Consider the following 20,655-nt stretch of genomic DNA (forward strand, 5'->3'; position numbering starts at 1 on the left):
ATCGAATTTTTGTTTTGTTTTCTAATTTGATTTTTCAATTTGGAGAGCTAATTGTTGGGTTTAGATTAATTGATTTAAAAACTTAATTTAGGTAATAATGTTATCATTGTTATTATGTATTCCAATCTCAATTACAAAAAAACATTAGGTGAGTTTCTAATGAATGATTTCTCATGCAAAAGAAGATGAAAAGACAAGATCTGATCAGAATCAGAATTTAAATATTTTTAGAAAGAGGGAGATCTTGTACAAATGGATGAGAAGGGAGAGAGAAAGTAAATTGTGGATTAAAGAGGGAGAAAGAATTAGATTTAGTTGTTAAGTTGTTTTGGCCATAAAAGATGAAGTTTTTTTTTGACAATTAATCTAATTAATTGAAACAAAATTGTTAATTTGTTTTTGTCAAAATCCATTTGGGATATGTAGGAAACGAACTCCAAATGAAGGAGGAATGATCATTTTCTTGGCATTTCTTAATTTAGAGTAATCAGTTAATTGTTGCTCAATTTTCAGTCTTTTCTTTTCATCTCTTTTCCATGGTATTTGCTTTTTTGTTAAACTTGTGTATTAACTTTTTTAGTTGTTAATCATTTCCGAGGGTTTTAAACACTCAGGAGAGGGAGAGAGAGAGAGAGTTGGGAGAAGAGTTTATGTTATCATCAGTTTGTTGATTAATTCAATTGAAGATTAATCATGTTTTAATATGGATGATGTTGCTTAGGTGGCAAAAAAAAGTTATTTAGTTCTCTCTGATAGGAAATTTCTCATTCCCATCTGATGGTTTCCTCTGGGCCCAGAATTATATCCTCTTCCTCCTCTTCCTCCTCCTTCTCGAGAATAATTATTAGAGCCATATGATGGCTGATGATGGCCTTGGTGAGTTGAATACCGTTGAGTAGATGTAGTTGGATGATCTGGTATATCACCTTGATCTGACTCAGAACGAGATCGGAGGAACAATTCAATGTATCTTAATTCTATCAGAGAAAAAAAAGAAAAGAGATTAGAACCTTTTTTTTTGATAACCCATGAAAAAAAAGATTACATACCCATGTTGGATTTATTTTTACTCATGGCCATGTTTGCTTCTTCATGAGTAGCAAACTCAACATCAGCTTCTCCTGAAGGTCTTCCAAGATTATCGAATAAAATTCCGATGGATATTGGCACATAGGGTGAGAAAAACTTCTCTATATCTTCTTCCGTTGCTTTATAAGGTAATCCTCGCATGTGGATCATATTATATTTGTCCCAATATGAACTATCTAAATCCGGATCATGTCGGGTGATTTTTTCTCTGTATATCTCTAGAATGGAAAAATGGTAAAGTTATCAGAGAGAGAGAGAGAGAGAGAGAGAGAGAGAGAGAGAGAGAGATCAAAAATTAAATATTTGAAGATAAATTTAGGAGGATTTGGATAATCGATAAAATTAAGTTCTTAAATTAATGATTTTGTTTGAGGAGCATGTTAGTAAAGTAAAAATAATGGAAAACAGTAAAAAAAAATAATAATAATGTTTTGACCAGTAGAAAGGTTTGGATGAAGCGGAACAAACAAGAGAACCAACCTCTGTCAGAATCGTCCATTATCGCAGGGGCATAATATGGTCTTCTGAAACCCAGTTGAGAGAGAGGTGGTCTTGATGAACCGCTTCCCCAGTTTCCTCCTCCTGATTGATAACGTTTATTATAATTTCGATCATAAGGTGTAGAGCGGTTACTCGGAGGGTAATAATTCCTTTTTGATGGTGGATAAGGAGAGTCAAAAGACCTATAGTTAGTATCAGAGGAACCATACCCACCACCAATTCTAGATCCACCGTGTGATCGGTCCATGTATCCTTGCTGTTGATTACGAATGGCTAAAAATTCATGTGCAGAGCTTTTGAAAATTTCAATGTATCTGTAATAATAAAATCAATAAATAATATAAAGAAAAATACCATTAACTAAAAATAAGAATAGAAAGATGAAAATTTCTTCCTTGAATACAAGGGGAGAATCACTTATATTGTTCTCTAGCAAAAGCAAAGGGAAGCCACAGTTTAAAACAATGTCATATGATGTAAAAATCATATGCAAATTAACAAGAATTGGTAGATAATGAGGTTTAAAATTGATTCCAACAAAAAGGTCTTCCTCTACTTGAAACTTCGGGTAACAAGCAGGGGAAATGAAAACAAAAGGTTCGTCAGAGAGTGAGAGAGAGAGAGAGGAAATGGTGCCTAACCTGTGCCCAATTTTTTCCTTGTGTTTACCCATAGCTTTATCGGCAATCTCCCGTGTAGTGAACTGTATATAGGCCTCCCCAGATGATCTGCCCTGATGGTCAATCGGCAAAACAATTCCATCTCGAACTACGGATAACCCTTTTGATAATCAAATGATAGAAAGAAAAAGTTAAGGAAATATTCAATTTATCCATTGGTTGACCTAATTAGTAGTGACAATGGAAATTTTTAGACATCAATTAGAAAACGACCCTCGGGGGGGAAATAGAGATAATCAAAATCTAATGGGAAAGGATATAGGTAAGATTGGAGACTGATGATAACTGCAATTTTAACTGTCAAGAGTTTTTACAAAACCAATGGAAAATGAATCTCTGCAAGAAAAGCTTATTTTTATGTCACTAGAATATGAGAGGATAATGTTGATAGCAGGAAAGAGGATAAACATGAAATTTTTATCAACATAATAATGAGAGAAAAATGTAAAGCGAATCAATAGCTTGGCAATGGTAATAGATTAGCTTGTTGAGTGCATACATGTGAATGATATTAAGAGAAAAGTCTGTAAATTAAAAACTAATGATCTAATATTTGCTTTTAGTTAGCAGAAATTAATGTTTGACTTTGAGTTTCTCTATTACGGAAAATCTATGAGCACAATTAAAGGCTTTTTCTTTCAATGATGTGTTGATTCTTTCATCGAATATTATGTAAATGAGAACAAACCTTCAAAAAATTGACGAACATCATCTTCATTACAATCAAAAGGTAAACCACGAAGTCTAACAAATCCATCTAAAGCTGGATCCATGTCAGTTTTATTTGGTCCGGTTCGCCTTGTAGCCCAGTCCATTTCTTTACGATTAGAGGTGAAAACCTCAATGTATCGATTGCCCATATTTTTCTTGTGTTTCTCCAATCCTTTGGTGACATCATCTTCACTTTCCATTTCCACATAAGCTTCACCTGATGGTCTCCCTTGAGCAGAGAGAGTCATGAAAACTCCATTAGCGCCTTTCCTTATCTTACAATCTACATGAATGGATAGTGAAAACCAGGTGGTGGCACATGAGAGAAATCGAGAAAGAGGAAAAAAAAAAGAATACATTAAATGTGGAGAAAAAAAAGATGATATTTCTATGGAAAAATAAAATGGAAACAAAAAGAGTCGTGTTGTCAGGGATGAGAGAGAGAAAAAAAAGAGAAAAAGAGAGAGCGGAAAAAATGGAGAGATATAGACAGCCAAAGAACAGAGAGAAAGAGATGAAAGGTAAAAGACCAACACGAGGGATCATCATTTACCAATCGATAGATAGATGAGAGAGTAAGTTAATTAGCACCAAATTAATAGTAATTAGTAAAATTTACCTGAGAAGAACGAGACAACATCTTCTCTTGTTGCCTGCCAAGGTAAACCTCGCAAACGTAAAACATTGTCTCCCGAAGATTCTGACATGATGATCTTAAAAAAAAAGAGTCGAACAAAAATATTCACTCAAATGGTTGCAAATAAATCACTAAATAAATGGAAATCAATCAATTCACCAATTTAATTAATAGAAAACAAATTAATCATAAAAAAAAACAAAATCAAAAGACAAAAAAAAAATTTGATTCTCTTAAATTCTGAGTGAAAGTGGCGACATCTGTCGAATAGAAAATCGGGTGTGTCTATAAAAAGATTTTTTCAAATTCTTTTTTCAAATCGATTTGTGTTAACATTGAATTCGCTTTTTTTTTGTTATCATTTGATTTGCCTCGTTTTCTGTTGATTTTTGATTTGTTTCTTATTGTTTCTTTTTTATTACTTGTTACTAATTGATTCAAGAATGGCTTTTGATTATCGTCCACGAATTACTAATGACATGATGCAAGGTTATTTCTCTAAACCGGTGATTCTTTTGGGTAGAGTTGCCAGTATTGAACCTTCGGGTAAAAAAGTGTGTGTTAAAGATTGTTCTGGACAAAATGTTATGGTTTATCTTGCCAAACCAATTGATGGAGTTTTGGAATTAGATTCATGGGTTGAAGCTGAAGGTAAAGTAAAAGGTAAAGGTCACATGGATGGTGAAATTTTAAAATTACCCTCATCGTTGTTTGATAATTTTGATCAAGAACTTTATGTGTCCACAATCAAGATGTTAGTCAATCCAGGAACTGCCAACAATTATATCGTTGAAGACAAAGGTGAACATCATGGAGAAGGCAACGATATTGAATTAATTTCCAATCCAGGTGATTCCGGTAAATCTGATTTAGATGGTATGGCCGAAGAAAGTTTCCTCAATTTATAAAAAAAGAAGAAGAAAACAATTCTACTTTACAAATTGTCTTTATAAAATTTTCCATTTTCATTTCTTTTCTAAAAAGAACAAAAAAACAAATCACTTTGTAAAAAGCGCCAAAAAAATGGTTGCTTATTTATTATCTAAGAAGAAGAAGCAGAAAAACTGTAACCTTGTTTTCTTGTCTCTTCAATAAATACGAGAGAGGTTATAAATCAATTCGTCTTCACTTGATTAACTTAATTTTAATTCCTCAATTTACCTTAATTCTTTAAATATGGTTCTCCTCAAAAGACTCGTTTCAACAAAGGTAAGTCGAATTAATTGATTCTCAGAATCAATTAACCTTCTCGGTGAACATTTTGCTCTTAGTTGCTTTTTCCATTTAGTCCTTTACAGAGGACATTTGATCTTCTCAATGAGATTCCTTTCTGTTTAAACAATCAATTTAAATTGTAGAAAACGAAGTAAATTGTTGATTGTTCAACTGTTTCAATTAAATGTTCTAATTGTTCTTTTTTTCTTTTTTTAGGGTCTCGACTATTTGTCGGTGAAAAGCCAAATAGCCAAATTACATTCTAGTCCACAATGTTTGGTATGTTTCAATCTAATTACTAATTTTTGTTTTCTGTTAATTGTTTATTTGGCATTTTGGTTAATTGTTGTTTTATTTGGTTTCATTTTCTCTTTCTTTAGGTGGCTATGAGTCGATTAGATAAGGAGCACATTCCTTTTGACAAATATAAGTCTAATGTTAGTGTTGTTAAGAGTCGATTGAATCGACCTTTAACTTTGTCGGAGAAAATTCTTTATGGTCATTTGGATGATCCTGCTAATTCTGAGATTGAACGAGGTCAATCTTATCTTAAACTTCGACCTGATCGTGTTGCCATGCAAGATGCAACTGCCCAAATGGCCATGTTACAATTTATCTCCAGTGGATTACCTCAGGTCGCTGTTCCTTCAACTATTCACTGTGATCATCTTATTCAAGCTCAAATTGATGGTGTCGCTGATTTGGCTCGAGCCAAAGATATTAACAAAGAAGTTTACAATTTCTTAAGTACTGCTGGTGCCAAATACGGTGTTGGTTTCTGGAAACCAGGATCTGGTATAATCCATCAGGTTGGTCACCTTGAAAGTTCAATAATCTTTGCTAAGCTTCAACACTTTCTGCACTTTAACAAAGCAAAAAAAAAAGAGATTCAATCAATTTTTTGCTATGTTGAAATGATCATGAGAAAATTTTGTATAACAATTAGATTAATTTGTTTCTATTTCGGATCAGATTGTTTTGGAAAATTATGCTTTTCCCGGAGTCTTGTTGATCGGTACCGACAGTCACACTGTTAACGGAGGTGGTCTTGGTGGTCTATGTATTGGTGTTGGAGGTGCCGATGCCGTTGATGTTATGGCTGGAATCCCATGGGAACTTAAATGTCCAAAAGTCATCGGTGTTAGATTAGTTGGTAAACCAAGTGGATGGACTTCACCTAAGGATGTTATCCTTAAACTTGCCGGTATTTTAACAGTTAAAGGAGGAACTGGAGCCATCGTTGAATATTTTGGTCCTGGTGTTGATGCTATTTCATGTACTGGTATGGGTACCATTTGTAACATGGGTGCTGAGATCGGTGCTACCACTTCCGTTTTTCCTTATAACAGTCGAATGAGAGATTATCTGATTGCCACTGAACGTAAAGATATTGCCGATGAAATCGACAAACACAAAGACTTTTTATCATCAGATAAAGGTGCTGAATACGATCAAGTCATCGAAATCAATCTAAGTGAACTTGAACCCCATGTTAATGGACCTTATACTCCTGATCTTGCCACACCAATCTCCAAATTGGGTGAAACTGCTGCTAAACATGGATGGCCTATGGATGTTAAAGTTGGACTTATTGGTTCATGTACCAACAGTAGTTATGAAGACATGACCCGTGCCGCAAGTCTCGCTAAACAAGCAATCGATGCCGGTATCAAGCCTAAATCATTATTCACTGTTACTCCTGGTTCTGAGCAAATCAGAGCAACAATTGAACGTGATGGTCAAGCTAAAATTTTCCGAGATTTTGGAGCCGTTGTTTTGGCAAATGCTTGTGGTCCATGTATTGGACAATGGGACCGAAAAGATGTCAAAAAAGGAGAAAAGAATACAATTGTCTCATCTTACAATCGTAACTTTACCGGTCGAAATGATGCTAACCCAGCAACCCATTCTTTCGTTGCTTCACCCGAAATTACTGTTGCTTTGGCCATCGCAGGTCGTCTAGATTTCAACCCATTGACTGACACTCTTAAAGATGCCTCAGGCAAAGATTTCAAACTCGCCGAGCCAAAAGGTGAAGAATTACCTGCTCGAGGTTTCGACCCTGGCGAAGATACTTTCCAACCACCTCCATCTGATTCTTCAAAAGTTCGTGTAGATGTTGACCCTAAAAGTGATCGTCTTCAACTTCTAACTCCATTCGACAAATGGGATGGAAAAGATTTGACCGAATTACCCATTCTAATTAAAATCAAGGGTAAATGTACAACCGATCACATCAGTGCAGCTGGACCATGGCTCAAATATCGAGGTCATCTTGACAACATTTCTAACAACATGTTCATCGCGTAAGTAGATTTCCATCTGATCGCATTCACATACAATACAATAGACTAATCGAACGAAATCTTTCTTAATTAGTGCCACCAATTCTGAAAACGGTGAAGCAAATAAGGTGCAAAATAAATTAACCGGAGCCTGGGGAGCGGTTCCTGAAGTCGCTCGACAATACAAAGCTAAAGGTGTCAACTGGGTAGCCATTGGTGAAGAAAACTATGGTGAAGGAAGTAGCAGGGAACACGCTGCTTTGGAACCAAGACACCTCGGTGGTAGAGCGATTATCGTTAAAAGCTTTGCTCGAATTCACGGTAAATTGTTTAATTAATATCACGAGTTGAACATTTGAGTAATTAACATGGTATTTTATTGATATTTACAGAAACCAATCTGAAAAAGCAAGGAATGCTTCCCTTGACCTTTGCTAATCCAAGTGATTACGATAAAATTCACCCTGATGATAAGATTTCCATTATTGACTTGAAAAACTTAGCTCCTGGAAAGGTGATTGCAATTTAATTGCTTTGATATTTTCTTTGTTAATCAAATGATTAATCAATGATTTTTTTTTCTAATTTAGCCTGTGAAATGTCACATTACCCATAAAGATGGAAAGAAAGAGGAAATCCATTTGAACCATACAATGAACGAAGGTCAAATCGCTTGGTTCCGAGCGGGAAGTGCTCTTAATCTAATGAAAGAACTTCAAGCAAAAGGAAAAAATTAATCTAATCCAATAAAATTACCCTCTAATCAACTTCTCAATACACGAAACTTTTGTTTGTGAACTTGAAAGATATACACTGACCATTGGCTATTTGGTTCTAAAATTCAAGTGTTGAAAAGTTGATCATCTTCAAATTCTAATCAAAACAATCAATCTCTCTCCTCTCTCATAACACTTCCCACCATCAAAGTCAAAGAATTGTTTCTTTTATCTCTGTTGCCAAGAATCTAACAATAATTCAACCATCTCAATCAGTGATAAACTAAATTAAGTAAATTAAGTAATCCAGATAATTCCCTTTCCGATTAGCTGTTGATCAACAGAAAACAAACTGTTAACAATTTAAATCGTTACATTTTCCCTTCTCTCTCTCTCTCTCTCTCTCTTTGCCACTGTAATTAGTTATTATAATTCTACAATGTATTAAACAAATTATCAATATATCATTAAGATATAAGTTGATTGTTAAATTGTTTCTAATCACAAAAACAAGTAAATTTATTGATAACTCAATTCAAAGATTGATGATCATCTCAATCATTATAAGTATCAATAGTAATACATCAAGAATCAATAGATGCTCTGAATCCTGCCGGAAGTTGTAAAAGTTATAAATGGTGGCCTTTCCGGTCGAGTTTCTGGTTCGCTGAAACAAACCCTCTCCCAGCGCTTTTGTTTCAAAGTCTGAGTGAACACAGTTCTCGTTGGCCTTTCTCTTGGAGATGATTGGACAGCGATGTCATCACGATCTCTATCATTCTCTGTAGATGCAAAGTCCGAGATGAAATCACGACCGACACTAATTGAAACTCTCGGACTTCTGAAAACTTTGATACAAATAACCACAAGTCCAAAAAGTACCATGAAAATAACCAAAATCAGCTCATTTGAATGTAAAGTTGTCCCCATTTTGATCCAAGTACAACACCAAGAACTCACGTGTGAAGGTCAACTTTATATACTGAAACAAAGACTAATGAGTTTCTCACTATTCACACGGAGGTCAGTCAGTATCAGCCGGTTACCAGGCGATTCCAACCCTCAAGGTAAACAGCTTAAGCTTTCGAGCGATTTAGCTCGAATGTAAATAATTTAGTCTAATCTACAATTAAGATGATAATTAAATTTCTAAAGGAAAAGAAAACTGATGAAACCATTTGCGAAGTTCTTGTTGCGAATTGGTTATTTCATTGTGATATTTAATTCTGTCGACCTAATTGTAACTCGATTCCACGAATCAATCGACGAAAGTTTATTGATTCGTTGATTGGTTTGTTAAGATTTCAATTCATTTGTAATAATTTAAACGATTTTCTTATTCTTATAAAATTGATTATAATAATTTATTCACTCTGAAGGGTGAGATTAACATTTCGTTTTTGTATTGACCTTAAAAAAGTAACTATCAAAATTGATTGTCCAAAAAAAAGACAATTAATTTAAAATGATGAGAATTATAAAGAGTTTGAGATAAATAATTAGGGTGATTTTAAATTGGTTGATTTGGTGATTGATGATTTAGATGATTGAGTTGATAGTGATGAGAGTGATGAAGTGGCTGATGAAGGTAAATATCGTTCACGGACACAGGTCGCTGGTTCGGGTTCCCACCTCATCGTTGATGGATTGCACATTGTTGTGGATCCGCCATTTTTTGATAGTAACCTGAAGCCTCGACCACAAAGTAGAGTGCAAATATTTCCTGGTTGACCGGAACAGCTATTTGGACAACCGGGACAGTTTATCGATGCTGAGGATGTCGCTGGTTTGAATAAACCACCAAGAGGAACCTGAAGATCAGGGCAACCATTGAGTATGCAAGAGGGCGGATTAGTTGACCATTGGCCAGTTGATTCGCAAGTTAATTTGGATGATCCAATTAAAGAGTAACCAGGATTACAGAAAAATGTACAAGATTCACCGAAATTTCCAGGACTACATGAGCCCGATAATTGTCCATTGGTTGGAGGGGAAAGATTGGAACAACTTGGCCGTCGACATGAAGGTACAGCGGTGTTCCAAGTTCCGTCTGATTGGCAGAGTATTTGTGATGATCCAACTAACGTGGATCCTTTCGGACAAGCAAAATTACACAAAGACCCGGGAAGACCAGGGTTACATTGACCAGAAGCGTAAATGGCTGAAGTAGATAGCGAGGGATTAACAGGGGGACAGAAAGAGTCGATACAACGTGGAGGTTGACTGGACCATTGACCATTCGATTGGCAAGTGACAATTGACGAACCACTTAAAAGAAAATTAGAATGACAAGTAAATCGACAAGTATCATCGATGGAAACAGTTGGACCACAATTACCCGCGATCGAACCATTTCCAGGAGGATAAAGTGGTGAACAAACTGAGGATAAACGGCCATTACTTGTACCAGAGTTAAGAGCACAAGTCGGTGCAGGTCCAGACCATTGTCCATCAGAGTTGCACTGAATTTGAGGTGAACCCATCAGAGAATAGCCCGAATTACATTGATAGGTACAAAAAGAACCGATCGCCGATGGACATCCACCAATTCCACCATTGTATGAACCATGGGCCGGAGGTAAAGGCGGAGCTGGACAAGAGATTCGACGACAAGTCGGAATACCCCCAGACCAAGTCCCATCGGTTCGACAATGAATTCGGGTCTCACCGACTAACATCAACCCGGGAGAACAAGAAAATGAACAAATTCCACCGGCGAAATTTTGACAACCCTGAACACTTAAACCGATCGAGGTGATTCGTAACATTGGACATTGGATCGAAGGTCGAACACAAATTGTTTCCGACCCAGACCAAGTTCCGTTAGCTCGGCAAACTCGATACGAAGGACCAACGATATCAAAACCGATCTCACAATCAATGTTACAATTATCGCCGATGGTGTTACCACAAGAGCGGATGAAATAACCATAAGCCGGCGGGTAAAGCGGCGGACAAAGGTATTGATCTGATGGTTGAAACAACGACAGTCCAATGATAATCACAAATAGTAAAGTTAAACAATTAAGTTTATCCATTGATTGATTGTTGATTCTGTTGTTGTTGTTGTTGTTGATTGTTCAATTGGTAAATCAATTCTAATCAATTGATTCATTATCCAAACTAAATCACGACACTAGATTAACTTTAAAACTATTTCACAATTAAAAGGTGTCACTAATTGTTAGAGAAATTAAATTCCGTGGTTTTCCTAAATCACAATTAAACCTCTGAAAATGCAATTTACTTACTTAAATGAGGTAATTAACTAAATTGGTAACAGGTTGTAACCAATTTAGTTTATTTAGCTGTTGTTGCTCATTCAACCCTATTAATTGTGGTAATAATTTAATTGTTGTAAATCAATAATATCAAATTGTCAATTAATTTTCACTCTCATTCATTTATTTACTATTCTGAATAAATATTAATCACTTTTGATTATCTTCATCATTAAATTGTTATTTTCATACTTAACCTTGTTTTCTTGATTAGTTTCGTGTTTAACTAAATTGTTACATGTTTATGATTAGATTTAAGGCTTGAAAATTAATTTAAAAATAAAATAACCATTAATCAGTTACTTGTAGCTTATTATTATTAATTAATTAGGTTAAAATTTAATCTTCTAAACTTGATTGTTATTCAATTAACTTTCAACTTTTTTTCTTCTCAATTTAAATTGTTCAAATTTTCCTTCAACAGAAAATCAACTAAATTTCATCACAATTAACTCGCTATTTGATTTCTAGCAATTAACAATTATTATCATATGTCAATTGTAAATTCCAATTACAATTAAAACTAATTGTCGATGTTGATTCTTCTCGATGATTAATCGATAATAAATTGAATCGATTCCATTGAAATGACACTTTCAAAACAAAGGAAAATTATCTCAATCAAAATGATTGATTTTCTTTAGAATCTTTTAATTTACTAATCACTACTACTCTTTAATTGTAATGATTACAAATGCGAAAGACAATTTAGAAAGATCAATTTTTCTCTTTCTTATTTTCTCTCAATTTCTATTGGCTAAACTCAAAAGTCTCTCTCATATGTTTACTTTTCCTGTTCTTTTCTCTGTAACTCTTATGATCGTAATTAGATTGTTTTGATTTAATTAACTGTCTTTTTTTCTTTAATTTGATTTAAATTGTTAATTTTTTCAAGAATACAGTTAATTAACTGGTTTCGCCTTCTTTTTTTACCTGATTTGAGAGAAAATAACGTTTGGTTGCTATGTCTTTTTTTCTGTTTTGTTTTTCTCTTTCAGGTTTTCCATTCTCACTTTCTCTTCATCTTCTTGATACCTGTAATTTGATGTTCGCAATTCTTGATGGTTAATCAATAAGAAAAGTGGTTAATCATTGACTCTCCCTCATTCTGGTTAACTGGTTAATTGGTTAATTGGTCAATTTTGGATATAAACTCAATATCAAGAGAGAGAGAGAAACAAAATCTTCCATTTTATTTTCTTTCTTGGATTTTTAGGTTTTCGCTTTCCAGTTTTGGGTTTTGTTTTTTTTTTACTCTGGTGGTGGTTGATTATTATTCATTGAGAAACTATAATAATACGTGCTGGTGATTTTATTTTCCAACTAATGTGATTACATTTTGCTCATCTTAATCTGAACCTTTGCCTGTTTCTCATTGTTTACCCTGATTCCTGAACATCATGAGTGATCAACATGATTTACCTCCTTCAACATCATCTTCCTCGGAATCTTCATCCTTGCTTCAACCAACAACCTCAACAGCTTCTTCATCCTCTTCCATATCATCTGTTGGTGAGATTAATCATATTACCTGTCTAGCTGATAACATGGGACATCTTTGTATGAATGATGAATATTCTGATATTACCTTGGTTGTTGAAGGAGAATCGATTCCTGCTCATAAAGTTATCCTCGCCTCTAGAAGTGATTATTTTCGTGCCATGTTATATGGAGGAATGAAGGAAAGTCAAGAGAAAGTGATTGAACTCAAATCAACATCATTAACGGCATTTAAACACCTTCTTAGATACATTTACTGTGGTCGAATGTCTCTTACCTGTTTCCGTGAAGATGGGCTACTTGAGCTTCTTGGACTTACAAATCGCTATGGTTTCATTTTACTTCAAGATTCAATCGCTAAATTTATGGAAGCCGTTTTGAATGTTAAAAACGCTTGTCTCTTTTATGAAGCTTCGGTACTTTATGGCCTCACCTCATTAGCTGAAGTTTGCTCCAATTTTATCGATCAACATGCTCTCCCAATCATTCAAAATGAAACCTTTCTCTCTTTATCCTCGACAACAGTTCGAGCAATTATTTCTCGAGACTCTTTCTGTGCCGATGAAATAATCATATTCAAAGCAATTAAGGCCTGGTTTGAGGCTAATACCGATCTACCCATGGAAGAAATTATTTCATGTATTCGTTTATCGCTCATCAATTTAAACGATCTGTTGACAATTGTCCGACCTTCTGGTCTTGTCTCTGCTGATGCCATTTTAGATGCGATACAACAACACCAATTATCTCGTAATACTGATCTTAATTATCGAGGTTTCCTTAGGCCAGAGGAAAATGTTGCTCAACCCAAATTAAAGGCTAAAGTGTTGATCGGTGAAGTGACCGGTGAAAATAAACAAGGACTTTTAGATGGAGATAATTTAAATTATGATGCTGAGAGAGGATTCACCCGTCATCTCATCGATGATTCAGCTGATCAAGGAATTCTAATTGAACTTGGAGTTCAGTGTATTATCAATCATATTAAAATGTTACTTTGGGATAAGGAGCTAAGAGCCTATTCTTATTACATTGAAGTGTCAATGGATCGTGTTGATTGGGCTCGAGTTGTTGATCATACAAATTATTCATGTCGATCCTGGCAACGTGTCTACTTTGAGCCAAGAGTTGTAAAGTATATTCGCATTCGTGGAACCCAAAGTACCGTTAATCGATTTTTCCTTCTTGTCTCATTTGAATGTATGTTCACCCATCGGCCTTATCTTTTAGATCCTAATGGAATCGTCATTCCCAATTCAAATGTAGCGACAATTGAAAACTCAGCTTTGGTCATTGAAGGTGTGAGCCGATCTCGAAATGCTTTAATTAATGGCAAATATAATGAATACGATTGGGAAACAGGTTATACTTGCCATCAAATTGGCAGTGGTTCAATTGTAATTCAATTGGCTCAACCTTATGTTGTTGATTCAATGAAACTCCTTCTATGGGATATTGACGCTCGATCATATAGTTATTATATTGAAGTTTCCATTGATTATCATACTTGGCAAATGGTCGCCGATCGTCGTGATGTCCTTTGTAAATCTTGGCAAATGATTAACTTTTCTCGACGTCCAGTGGTTTACATAAGGATAACGGGAACTTATAATACAGCTAACGAAGTGTTTCACTGTGTCCACTTTGAATGTCCAGCTTCTGATAAAACACCAATACCAACATCAGACTCTTACCGTAGATCCAATGTTAATCCTCCGGCAATGTTTTCACCCCCATTAAATTGATCTTGAACTAATCAAAGATCAACTTGATTCTCAATCTAAAATGCTCGAACAGTTGACCTACTCGATGCTAATCTATAGTTCAAAGTCCATACTAATACTCTTATCTGAGTGATTGTTTGATCATAAAAAACTTAGTGATGTTTTCAAGGGAATTGATTCAATCATTACAATTTATTGTTTGATTTAAACGCTTGGAAACAAATCTGGTTAACCTTGATTATTTTATATTCCATGTTCCCACCTTCTCTTTTTTCAAGGATTCCAATTTAATTCCTTTTTATGGTGAAGAATATGATCTTCAATGAAAGATGAAATTATCTCAATTCCATGGGAATAACCAGCATGGAGACGGAAATTGACCGACAAATCTTTATACATGACGGCTGATAAAAATTCTGGGGCCATTACAAGTGCATCAAGTTCATCATTTCCACCCTTAAAGTAAAACGCAAAAAAAAGAGTTAATCATGATAATTAACAACGGAAAAAAAACTTACATGATCAAACAGAATCTGTCGATGAGGACCTTTGTAATTTGCTGCTAAAACGCACGGATCGTACAATTTGATTGCTCCATCTTTACCTTCATTGCCAAAGTACATTTCCAACAATTCCTGTCCAATTTTCATCCCACTCGGATTACAAATACCCGAAAAAACTGAAATGGATCCAAATATGTCGGGATTACGAAGACCAAAATTCAACGCACCCATACCACCCATACTGTGTCCAGCGATTCCCCGTTTATCTTGTAACACTGGAAACTTAAATTCAACCAAAGGTAAAAGTTCATCGAGGATGTATGAGTACATTTTAAAGTGTTCATCATATGGAGGAGCAGTTGAGTCCATATAAAATCCAAATTGAACAAAATACTTGGAAGAAATTTCCTTTGGCATATCGTTCAAAGGAAGTGGCCTTGGTTCGGGTGCAACAACGATGAGCTCATTTTCCGAAGCGTATTTTTGGAATCCTGATTTCAACATAAACTCCCGATCATCAGCAGCAGCTCCAGTTAACCAATAAACTACTGGACATCGTTGACCTCTCACCGCCGCCGGTGGCAGATAAATTGAAAATTCGTGATCCGCTTTCAAGTATTTACTATGGTGTTGATAGGCTTTCTGGTAACCTTCATGTGATTTAAAATTCCAAACTTCTTTTAATTCACTCATCACTGTTGGTTGAACAATTAGTTGATTAGTATTCCAATTAACACAAAAAAAAACAAACAACAATCAAAAGAAGAAAAAAATTTGTATCAATTATATTCTCTAGTCACAAAGATGAGGAACAAAAAAAAAGCGTTTAAATTATCAAGTGAATGATTATTTCGATAATCGTTTAGATCGAGTCAAACTGGATTAATCAGTAATCAAGCTTAATAACATTTATCAAACTGTTTATCGCTGGTTTACTGATACAGTCATTTGATTAAATTTTAACCATTTAATTGTGATCGATTATGGTTCACATTAATTTCCATGAAATTGGTTTCGATTCTTGAATCAAATTGTAATCACTATCGATAGTTTTATTTTTCTTGATTCATTCAACTTTTTTTGAAGTTGTTATAATAACAATAGAAATTAATTCCATTGTTGATTAACTCAATATCATAATCTAATCACAAGTTTACTAGACAATTAACTAATCCTCCTAATCTCTTTAATTACTGGTCTTTTGTTCATGTAACAATTTACTTTTTGTCAATCAAACTAATTTTTTGTTAACCAACTTTCATCATTCACTATGCATTTACATGTAAATAGTTAAATAATTAACCTTTAATTTTGTAATCATCAAATGAAAACTTAATGTTTATAATTAAATGATTCTAAACGATAATAACAATTTCCTTGTTTATGTAAAAATAATCAACGGTAAATCTAATCTTTAAATAACTATTACTCAAATCAATTAAAACAATAGAAATTCAATTATCTTGGAATTGTATCAAAAACTATTCTCATCTTAACAATTGAATGAAATTAAATTAATGATGCACTTGATTTGAGTCAATTTATGGATCAGTCAATTGGTTAGAAAATGAGTTTACCTTGGTTACAAAATAAATTCTTGGTTCCAACGTTGGGCGTTAATTAAAGTAAAGTAGTTCTTATCTCTTAATAATTAATAATTTCTGAGTTAATTGTTGACGATTAAAGTGAAAAATAAGGATGATTTGTAAGAGAGAAAGAAAATAATCACTTAAATGAATGAGAACTTCTTAATCGTTGGTATTTAGATTATTTCTTTCAATCGTTTCAACTTGATTTCTTTAACTTTTCTGAAAATGTTACGATGGTTAACAAATTGTTTATTCACCTTAATTATTTTCGCCTTTCTACCAGATAATCGTGTTAATTGTCAACTCTTATTGTCACCATTAATCCAATCAGGCCAAATTGACGAGGCTCGTTCTCGCGCTAGAGTCAATCTTCCGAATGCCCCACCGGTGGAAAGTTACTCAGGCTATTTAACTGTTAATGAAGAAAATGGATCAAATCTTTTCTTCTGGTTCTTTCCCTCCGTGGTAAGTAAACTGATTAATCTTCTTTTAGAATTGAGAACAATTAACATTCTTCGGTTTCCATAGAATACCTCAGCTCCTGTTGGCCTTTGGTTACAAGGTGGACCTGGATCTCCGTCTACTTATGCTCTTTTCAATGAAAACGGTCCTTACAAAGTACAATCAAATTTAACGTTAACTCTTCGTGAATATCCTTGGACCGATTTGTTTGCCTATCTTTACATTGATCAACCCGCTGGTACGGGATTTTCATTCACGGAAAAGGAAGCTGGTTATGTAAAGAATCAAGTTGAAGTAGGTCGTGACCTTTACAGTGCTCTTTCACAGTTTTTCCGTCTATTCCCCGAATGGAAATCCAATGATTTTTACATCACTGGTGAATCTTATGCTGGTAAATATATTCCCGCCATTGGTTATAAATTACATCAAGAGAGAGAATCGTCTGGAATTAATCTTAAGGGTATCGCCATTGGTAATGGTCTTGTTTCCGGGGCTCTCATGTTCCGTTACTCTGATCTTCTTTATCAAGTTGGTCTATTTAATTATCGACAACGTGAAGCAGGATTAGCTCTTGAAGCTCAAATTCGTCAGGCAGCCGATGAGGAACGTTGGGCTGATTGTTTCAACTCTTTTGATCAATTGGTGTTCGGTGATCGAGTTGTTTCCCTTCTTGCCAATTCATCAGGTATCAGTAATTACTACAACTTCCTGTTAACAAGTAGCCCAATTGAAACAACTCGCTGGATAAGTTATGTATCTTCCGATGAGATAAAGGAAGCAATTCATGTCGGTAATCAAACAATTACCATTGGTCAGCAAGTGTACGAACATCTTATCAATGATTTCTGTCAATCGGTTTCTTCTTGGTTGGAAATTCTTGCCGACGCTGATTATGAGATTTTACTCTATTCTGGAGCTCTTGACATTGTTGTCGGTGCTTCTTGTACTGAGACTCTCCTTCAAACCCTTCGTTGGAAAGGTTCTCATGGTTTCAGTCAAGCTGAAAGAAAAATTTGGCGATCTAAAAGTGATCCATCCCAAGTCCAAGGTTTCGTTACTTCTTATCAAAATTTCCACTATGCTGTGATTCGTAATGCTGGTCATATGGTCCCGACCGATCAGCCCAAAGTTGCTTTCGATATGATAAATTTATTCGTCCAACGAAAACTTGGAAATTTATAACCACAGTTCATTGATCTCCATGAATTCCAATACAATAAATTATCTATGTTAACAATTTAGAGAAAAATGATTAAACTGAAATAATAAAAGAAAAATATTACAAAGGTAAACTGTTAATTGTTCATCTGTTGTGAATACAGAATAAGAATCTTACCATTTTTACTTTGTAATTGAAATTCAACTCATACAAAATTGTTCGTTGAATTAAAACAATTAACCGATTAAATTATTATGCAATGATTATATTCCTTGTGGTGATTATTAAGTAGATTGAATAACTCTTATTGATTTTCCTTTGCTAAATAAAAGCATGTAGCTAATGTCATGAGTAATGTTGGAAAAGGTGATCAATCAATGTGGTCAGTTGTTTACTTAGTTATTGAATAAATATCTTCAATATATAAGGTTACCTGGATGAGAAGGAGAGAGAGAGAGTTAATAAATGTATACAAATCGAGCAATTAACAAACTTAAGGTTTAAACCTGTTGATGGGTCACCCAACCAGAACATGCGACTGAACATGTTATATGAATCGAATTAGAAAACAATCACATTCGAATGGACGTATGTTTACAATTGGCTAATCATCGGTTCAATTTGATGGTCGATGGTCAAGAGGAAAATTGTTATTTCTTCATTTTCTTCAATGTCTTTGTAATCCACTTAATCTGTTACGCTATAAACCTACAGAGAGAAGAGGAAGATTTTATTATTAATAGAAAGTCGTAATATTTTTTGTATCAATTGAGAGAAAAAATGAAAACTAATTACACAGAATTACACTGATCCAGTTATAATTAGAGGATTTATGATGATTATTGACTTTTCTTCATCCTCTAATGATATGTAGTGGGTCAAGTATATGAATGTAAATATGATCACAATTTACTGTAACGTGACAATTTCATTAAATGGGAATGAAAAGTGTCACGTTGTTTCAATCGCATCTTTAACTGTTGGTTGTCTTCATGTGACCTTCTTTCAAGACCAACCTTCCAAATGGACTTTATCAATGTGTCTTTATGGAGTTTCACTCCCAATGCTCTCTCACTTTTATTCTCTCTCTCTCTCTCTCTCTCTCTCTCTCTCTCTCTTTTTTTCTTCTTCGAGTATTATAATGACCAATGGAACCATTTCCTAGCTCAAGATATCTTCTCTTTCTTTACTCTCTTTTCGCGACCCTAATTTAAGGGGATTACAAAATAATCCAGCGACGGCTTTTAATCGATTCCAATCCTCGATCAGCTTGATTGGAACAAAAGATTCGATCTTTGGTAAATCCATCTAGGTGAATGTAACTTTTTTCTAGCTTTTGGATTAACTTTTTCAGCGTTTGCTCAGAATTAAAGTGAATTATTTTTGTCACATCCTTATCCTTGTATCGTGTTGCCTTTTAAGCCATCAAATTGACATTGTACGTGTTTCTTTCAAACCTGTAGGAGAATCAGAAAAGAATTGAAATTACTAATAGTAGATCACCTTTTAGAGTGAGCAAGGGAGTGAGTGAGTGAGAGGGGGAGAGAGCGTTGAAATATAATAAGACTCTTATTCAAGAAGTTCTGTAATTTCTGACAAAGTTTATCCTGGAGATTTAGAGAATAGAGTATTTAGAGTATTTGATAATGGACACCCACTGATTCTAATCCATATCCAAAGGTATAGTCTCTTTGTAAATTGTTCATTGTTACCATTGTGAAGTAAAGTTTCAACAGAGAATCATCAAAGTTCAATTTGGAATTTCAATAAAAGTTTCATCAAATTATCTCTCTATTTAAATAGCAGCAAAGTGAAAGCGTTCAAATATAACCACGAGCTCAAAGTTTCTCCAGTTTCAAAGGTAATTTTTCCATCACCGATTGTCACCGTTTGCGATAAAACAAAAGTGTAGAAATTGATCCATTAATCTTGACCAAATCAACAGGTTCTCCATATTAATCATTGGCTCCAATTCTATACCAAAGGAAGAGTTTACCATTAAGAACGAAGTCAACAAATTAAGAGTTAATCATAAGTAAGATACACAAGATTTATCACCAATTAATTAATTGTAAAAACCACTTGTTAAACAATTCAGCTTAGGAAAACACCAACATACAAATAGAGAGAAACAGGTAAAGAAAAAGCCAAAATTTGAATCAAAATAAGCAACTAAATCATAAATTGTTACCGGTCGGTAATCCAAATAACAGAACAAATGATTAACAATTAATCAAAAATAAGTGAAATTAATTAAAAAGAATAGAAAATTTAAAAAAAGAAAACAATCAATACAAAGACAACAAAAGGCAAAAATCACTAACATGAAATATAGAAACACAATTAATTGTCCATCGTTTATTTAAATTAATTGTTCCAATTGTAGAAAATCAACTTTAGTAATCACTTAATATTGGCGAAAATTGCTAATAACAATTAGTTACACAAAAAAAATCAAGAATGACTAGTTAATTGTTTATAATTAATAAGAAAACTGAACACAAGTTAATCTTAAACTTCAAGAGAAAAGAAAATTTTTTTCCTTAATTTCCCTTCTTTCTCTGTCTATTTCTGAATTTCTATTTTCCACCTGATCCCAAACT

At 34.2% G+C, this 20,655-nt stretch overlaps 7 protein-coding genes and 1 long non-coding RNA gene across 15 annotated transcripts; 4 read left to right on the forward strand and 4 right to left on the reverse strand.

The window, feature by feature from the left end:
- Positions 1–86: 86 nt before the first annotated feature.
- Positions 87–3,843, reverse strand: LOC128385432 (heterogeneous nuclear ribonucleoprotein F-like). Of its 3 annotated transcripts, XM_053344296.1 has the most exons (7): positions 3,601–3,842; positions 2,959–3,264; positions 2,232–2,370; positions 1,804–1,904; positions 1,570–1,671; positions 1,050–1,307; positions 87–977 (listed from the first exon to the last, which is right to left on the reverse strand). In XM_053344296.1, exons 1-7 carry the CDS (start codon positions 3,686–3,688, stop codon positions 736–738), a joined length of 1,236 nt encoding a protein of 411 aa, XP_053200271.1. In that variant the 5' UTR covers positions 3,689–3,842; the 3' UTR covers positions 87–735. The 3 variants fall into 3 exon arrangements, with proteins under 3 accessions (XP_053200271.1, XP_053200270.1, XP_053200272.1); XM_053344295.1 differs by having other exon boundaries at positions 1,570–1,904; positions 3,601–3,843; XM_053344297.1 differs by lacking the exon at positions 1,570–1,671 and having other exon boundaries at positions 3,601–3,838.
- An 85-nt stretch (positions 3,844–3,928) lies between these two features.
- On the forward strand, positions 3,929–4,736 carry LOC128385446 (replication protein A 14 kDa subunit-like). Its single transcript, XM_053344317.1, has one exon. The coding sequence runs from the start codon at positions 4,062–4,064 to the stop codon at positions 4,524–4,526; it is 465 nt and encodes a 154-aa protein (XP_053200292.1). The 5' UTR covers positions 3,929–4,061; the 3' UTR covers positions 4,527–4,736.
- LOC128385420 (probable aconitate hydratase, mitochondrial) lies at positions 4,687–8,368 on the forward strand. Its single transcript, XM_053344281.1, has 7 exons — positions 4,687–4,827; positions 5,050–5,112; positions 5,214–5,642; positions 5,806–7,139; positions 7,213–7,439; positions 7,511–7,632; positions 7,709–8,368. The coding sequence occupies exons 1-7, from the start codon at positions 4,795–4,797 to the stop codon at positions 7,853–7,855; spliced, it is 2,355 nt and encodes a 784-aa protein (XP_053200256.1). The 5' UTR covers positions 4,687–4,794; the 3' UTR covers positions 7,856–8,368.
- Positions 8,369–9,193: 825 nt separating this feature from the next.
- LOC128385430 (P-selectin-like) lies at positions 9,194–11,401 on the reverse strand. The gene has a single exon (XM_053344291.1). It carries the CDS (start codon positions 10,870–10,872, stop codon positions 9,334–9,336), a length of 1,539 nt encoding a protein of 512 aa, XP_053200266.1. The 5' UTR covers positions 10,873–11,401; the 3' UTR covers positions 9,194–9,333.
- Positions 11,402–11,871: 470 nt separating this feature from the next.
- Positions 11,872–14,416, forward strand: LOC128385426 (BTB/POZ domain-containing protein 9-like). The gene has a single exon (XM_053344286.1). The coding sequence runs from the start codon at positions 12,516–12,518 to the stop codon at positions 14,358–14,360; it is 1,845 nt and encodes a 614-aa protein (XP_053200261.1). The 5' UTR covers positions 11,872–12,515; the 3' UTR covers positions 14,361–14,416.
- Positions 14,417–14,512: 96 nt separating this feature from the next.
- On the reverse strand, positions 14,513–16,039 carry LOC128385440 (S-formylglutathione hydrolase-like). Its single transcript, XM_053344310.1, has 2 exons — positions 14,858–16,039; positions 14,513–14,795 (listed from the first exon to the last, which is right to left on the reverse strand). Exons 1-2 carry the CDS (start codon positions 15,533–15,535, stop codon positions 14,613–14,615), a joined length of 861 nt encoding a protein of 286 aa, XP_053200285.1. The 5' UTR covers positions 15,536–16,039; the 3' UTR covers positions 14,513–14,612.
- A 517-nt stretch (positions 16,040–16,556) lies between these two features.
- Positions 16,557–18,185, forward strand: LOC128385434 (probable serine carboxypeptidase CPVL). The gene is made up of 2 exons (XM_053344298.1): positions 16,557–16,896; positions 16,960–18,185. The coding sequence occupies exons 1-2, from the start codon at positions 16,657–16,659 to the stop codon at positions 18,073–18,075; spliced, it is 1,356 nt and encodes a 451-aa protein (XP_053200273.1). The 5' UTR covers positions 16,557–16,656; the 3' UTR covers positions 18,076–18,185.
- On the reverse strand, positions 17,982–20,647 carry LOC128385449 (uncharacterized). Of its 6 annotated transcripts, none has more exons than XR_008324726.1 (6): positions 20,377–20,647; positions 19,711–20,026; positions 18,848–19,509; positions 18,559–18,760; positions 18,230–18,485; positions 17,982–18,118 (listed from the first exon to the last, which is right to left on the reverse strand). It is a non-coding gene; the product is annotated as an uncharacterized LOC128385449 (long non-coding RNA). The 6 variants fall into 6 exon arrangements; XR_008324725.1 differs by lacking the exon at positions 20,377–20,647 and adding an exon at positions 20,111–20,328; XR_008324729.1 differs by lacking the exon at positions 20,377–20,647 and having other exon boundaries at positions 18,230–18,391; positions 19,711–20,080.
- Positions 20,648–20,655: the final 8 nt, after the last annotated feature.

Source organism: Panonychus citri, unplaced genomic scaffold, assembly GCF_014898815.1.
Source record: "Panonychus citri isolate SS breed McGregor unplaced genomic scaffold, ASM1489881v1 Contig00049, whole genome shotgun sequence".
In the NCBI taxonomy this organism is placed as follows: Eukaryota; Metazoa; Arthropoda; class Arachnida; order Trombidiformes; family Tetranychidae; genus Panonychus; species Panonychus citri.

What these genes read in the sequence shown, in the direction of transcription:
- LOC128385432 (XM_053344295.1), bottom strand. Translation starts at nt 3,688, where the DNA reads ATGTCAGAATCTTCGGGAGACAATGTTTTACGTTTGCGAGGTTTACCT. An exon ending in TGTTGTCTCGTTCTTCTCAG is followed by an intron (nt 3,265 to 3,600) that starts GTAAATTTTACT and finishes CCATTCATGTAG; the next exon opens with ATTGTAAGATAAGGAAAGGC. An exon ending in TGTTCGTCAATTTTTTGAAG is followed by an intron (nt 2,371 to 2,958) that starts GTTTGTTCTCAT and finishes GATTATCAAAAG; the next exon opens with GGTTATCCGTAGTTCGAGAT.
- LOC128385446 (XM_053344317.1), top strand. Translation starts at nt 4,062, where the DNA reads ATGGCTTTTGATTATCGTCCACGAATTACTAATGACATGATGCAAGGT.
- LOC128385420 (XM_053344281.1), top strand. Translation starts at nt 4,795, where the DNA reads ATGGTTCTCCTCAAAAGACTCGTTTCAACAAAG. An exon ending in ATTCTAGTCCACAATGTTTG is followed by an intron (nt 5,113 to 5,213) that starts GTATGTTTCAAT and finishes CTCTTTCTTTAG; the next exon opens with GTGGCTATGAGTCGATTAGA. An exon ending in GATCTGGTATAATCCATCAG is followed by an intron (nt 5,643 to 5,805) that starts GTTGGTCACCTT and finishes ATTTCGGATCAG; the next exon opens with ATTGTTTTGGAAAATTATGC.
- LOC128385430 (XM_053344291.1), bottom strand. Translation starts at nt 10,872, where the DNA reads ATGGATAAACTTAATTGTTTAACTTTACTATTTGTGATTATCATTGGA.
- LOC128385426 (XM_053344286.1), top strand. Translation starts at nt 12,516, where the DNA reads ATGAGTGATCAACATGATTTACCTCCTTCAACATCATCTTCCTCGGAA.
- LOC128385440 (XM_053344310.1), bottom strand. Translation starts at nt 15,535, where the DNA reads ATGAGTGAATTAAAAGAAGTTTGGAATTTTAAATCACATGAAGGTTAC. An exon ending in GACAGATTCTGTTTGATCAT is followed by an intron (nt 14,796 to 14,857) that starts GTAAGTTTTTTT and finishes TTTTACTTTAAG; the next exon opens with GGTGGAAATGATGAACTTGA.
- LOC128385434 (XM_053344298.1), top strand. Translation starts at nt 16,657, where the DNA reads ATGTTACGATGGTTAACAAATTGTTTATTCACCTTAATTATTTTCGCC. An exon ending in TCTGGTTCTTTCCCTCCGTG is followed by an intron (nt 16,897 to 16,959) that starts GTAAGTAAACTG and finishes CGGTTTCCATAG; the next exon opens with AATACCTCAGCTCCTGTTGG.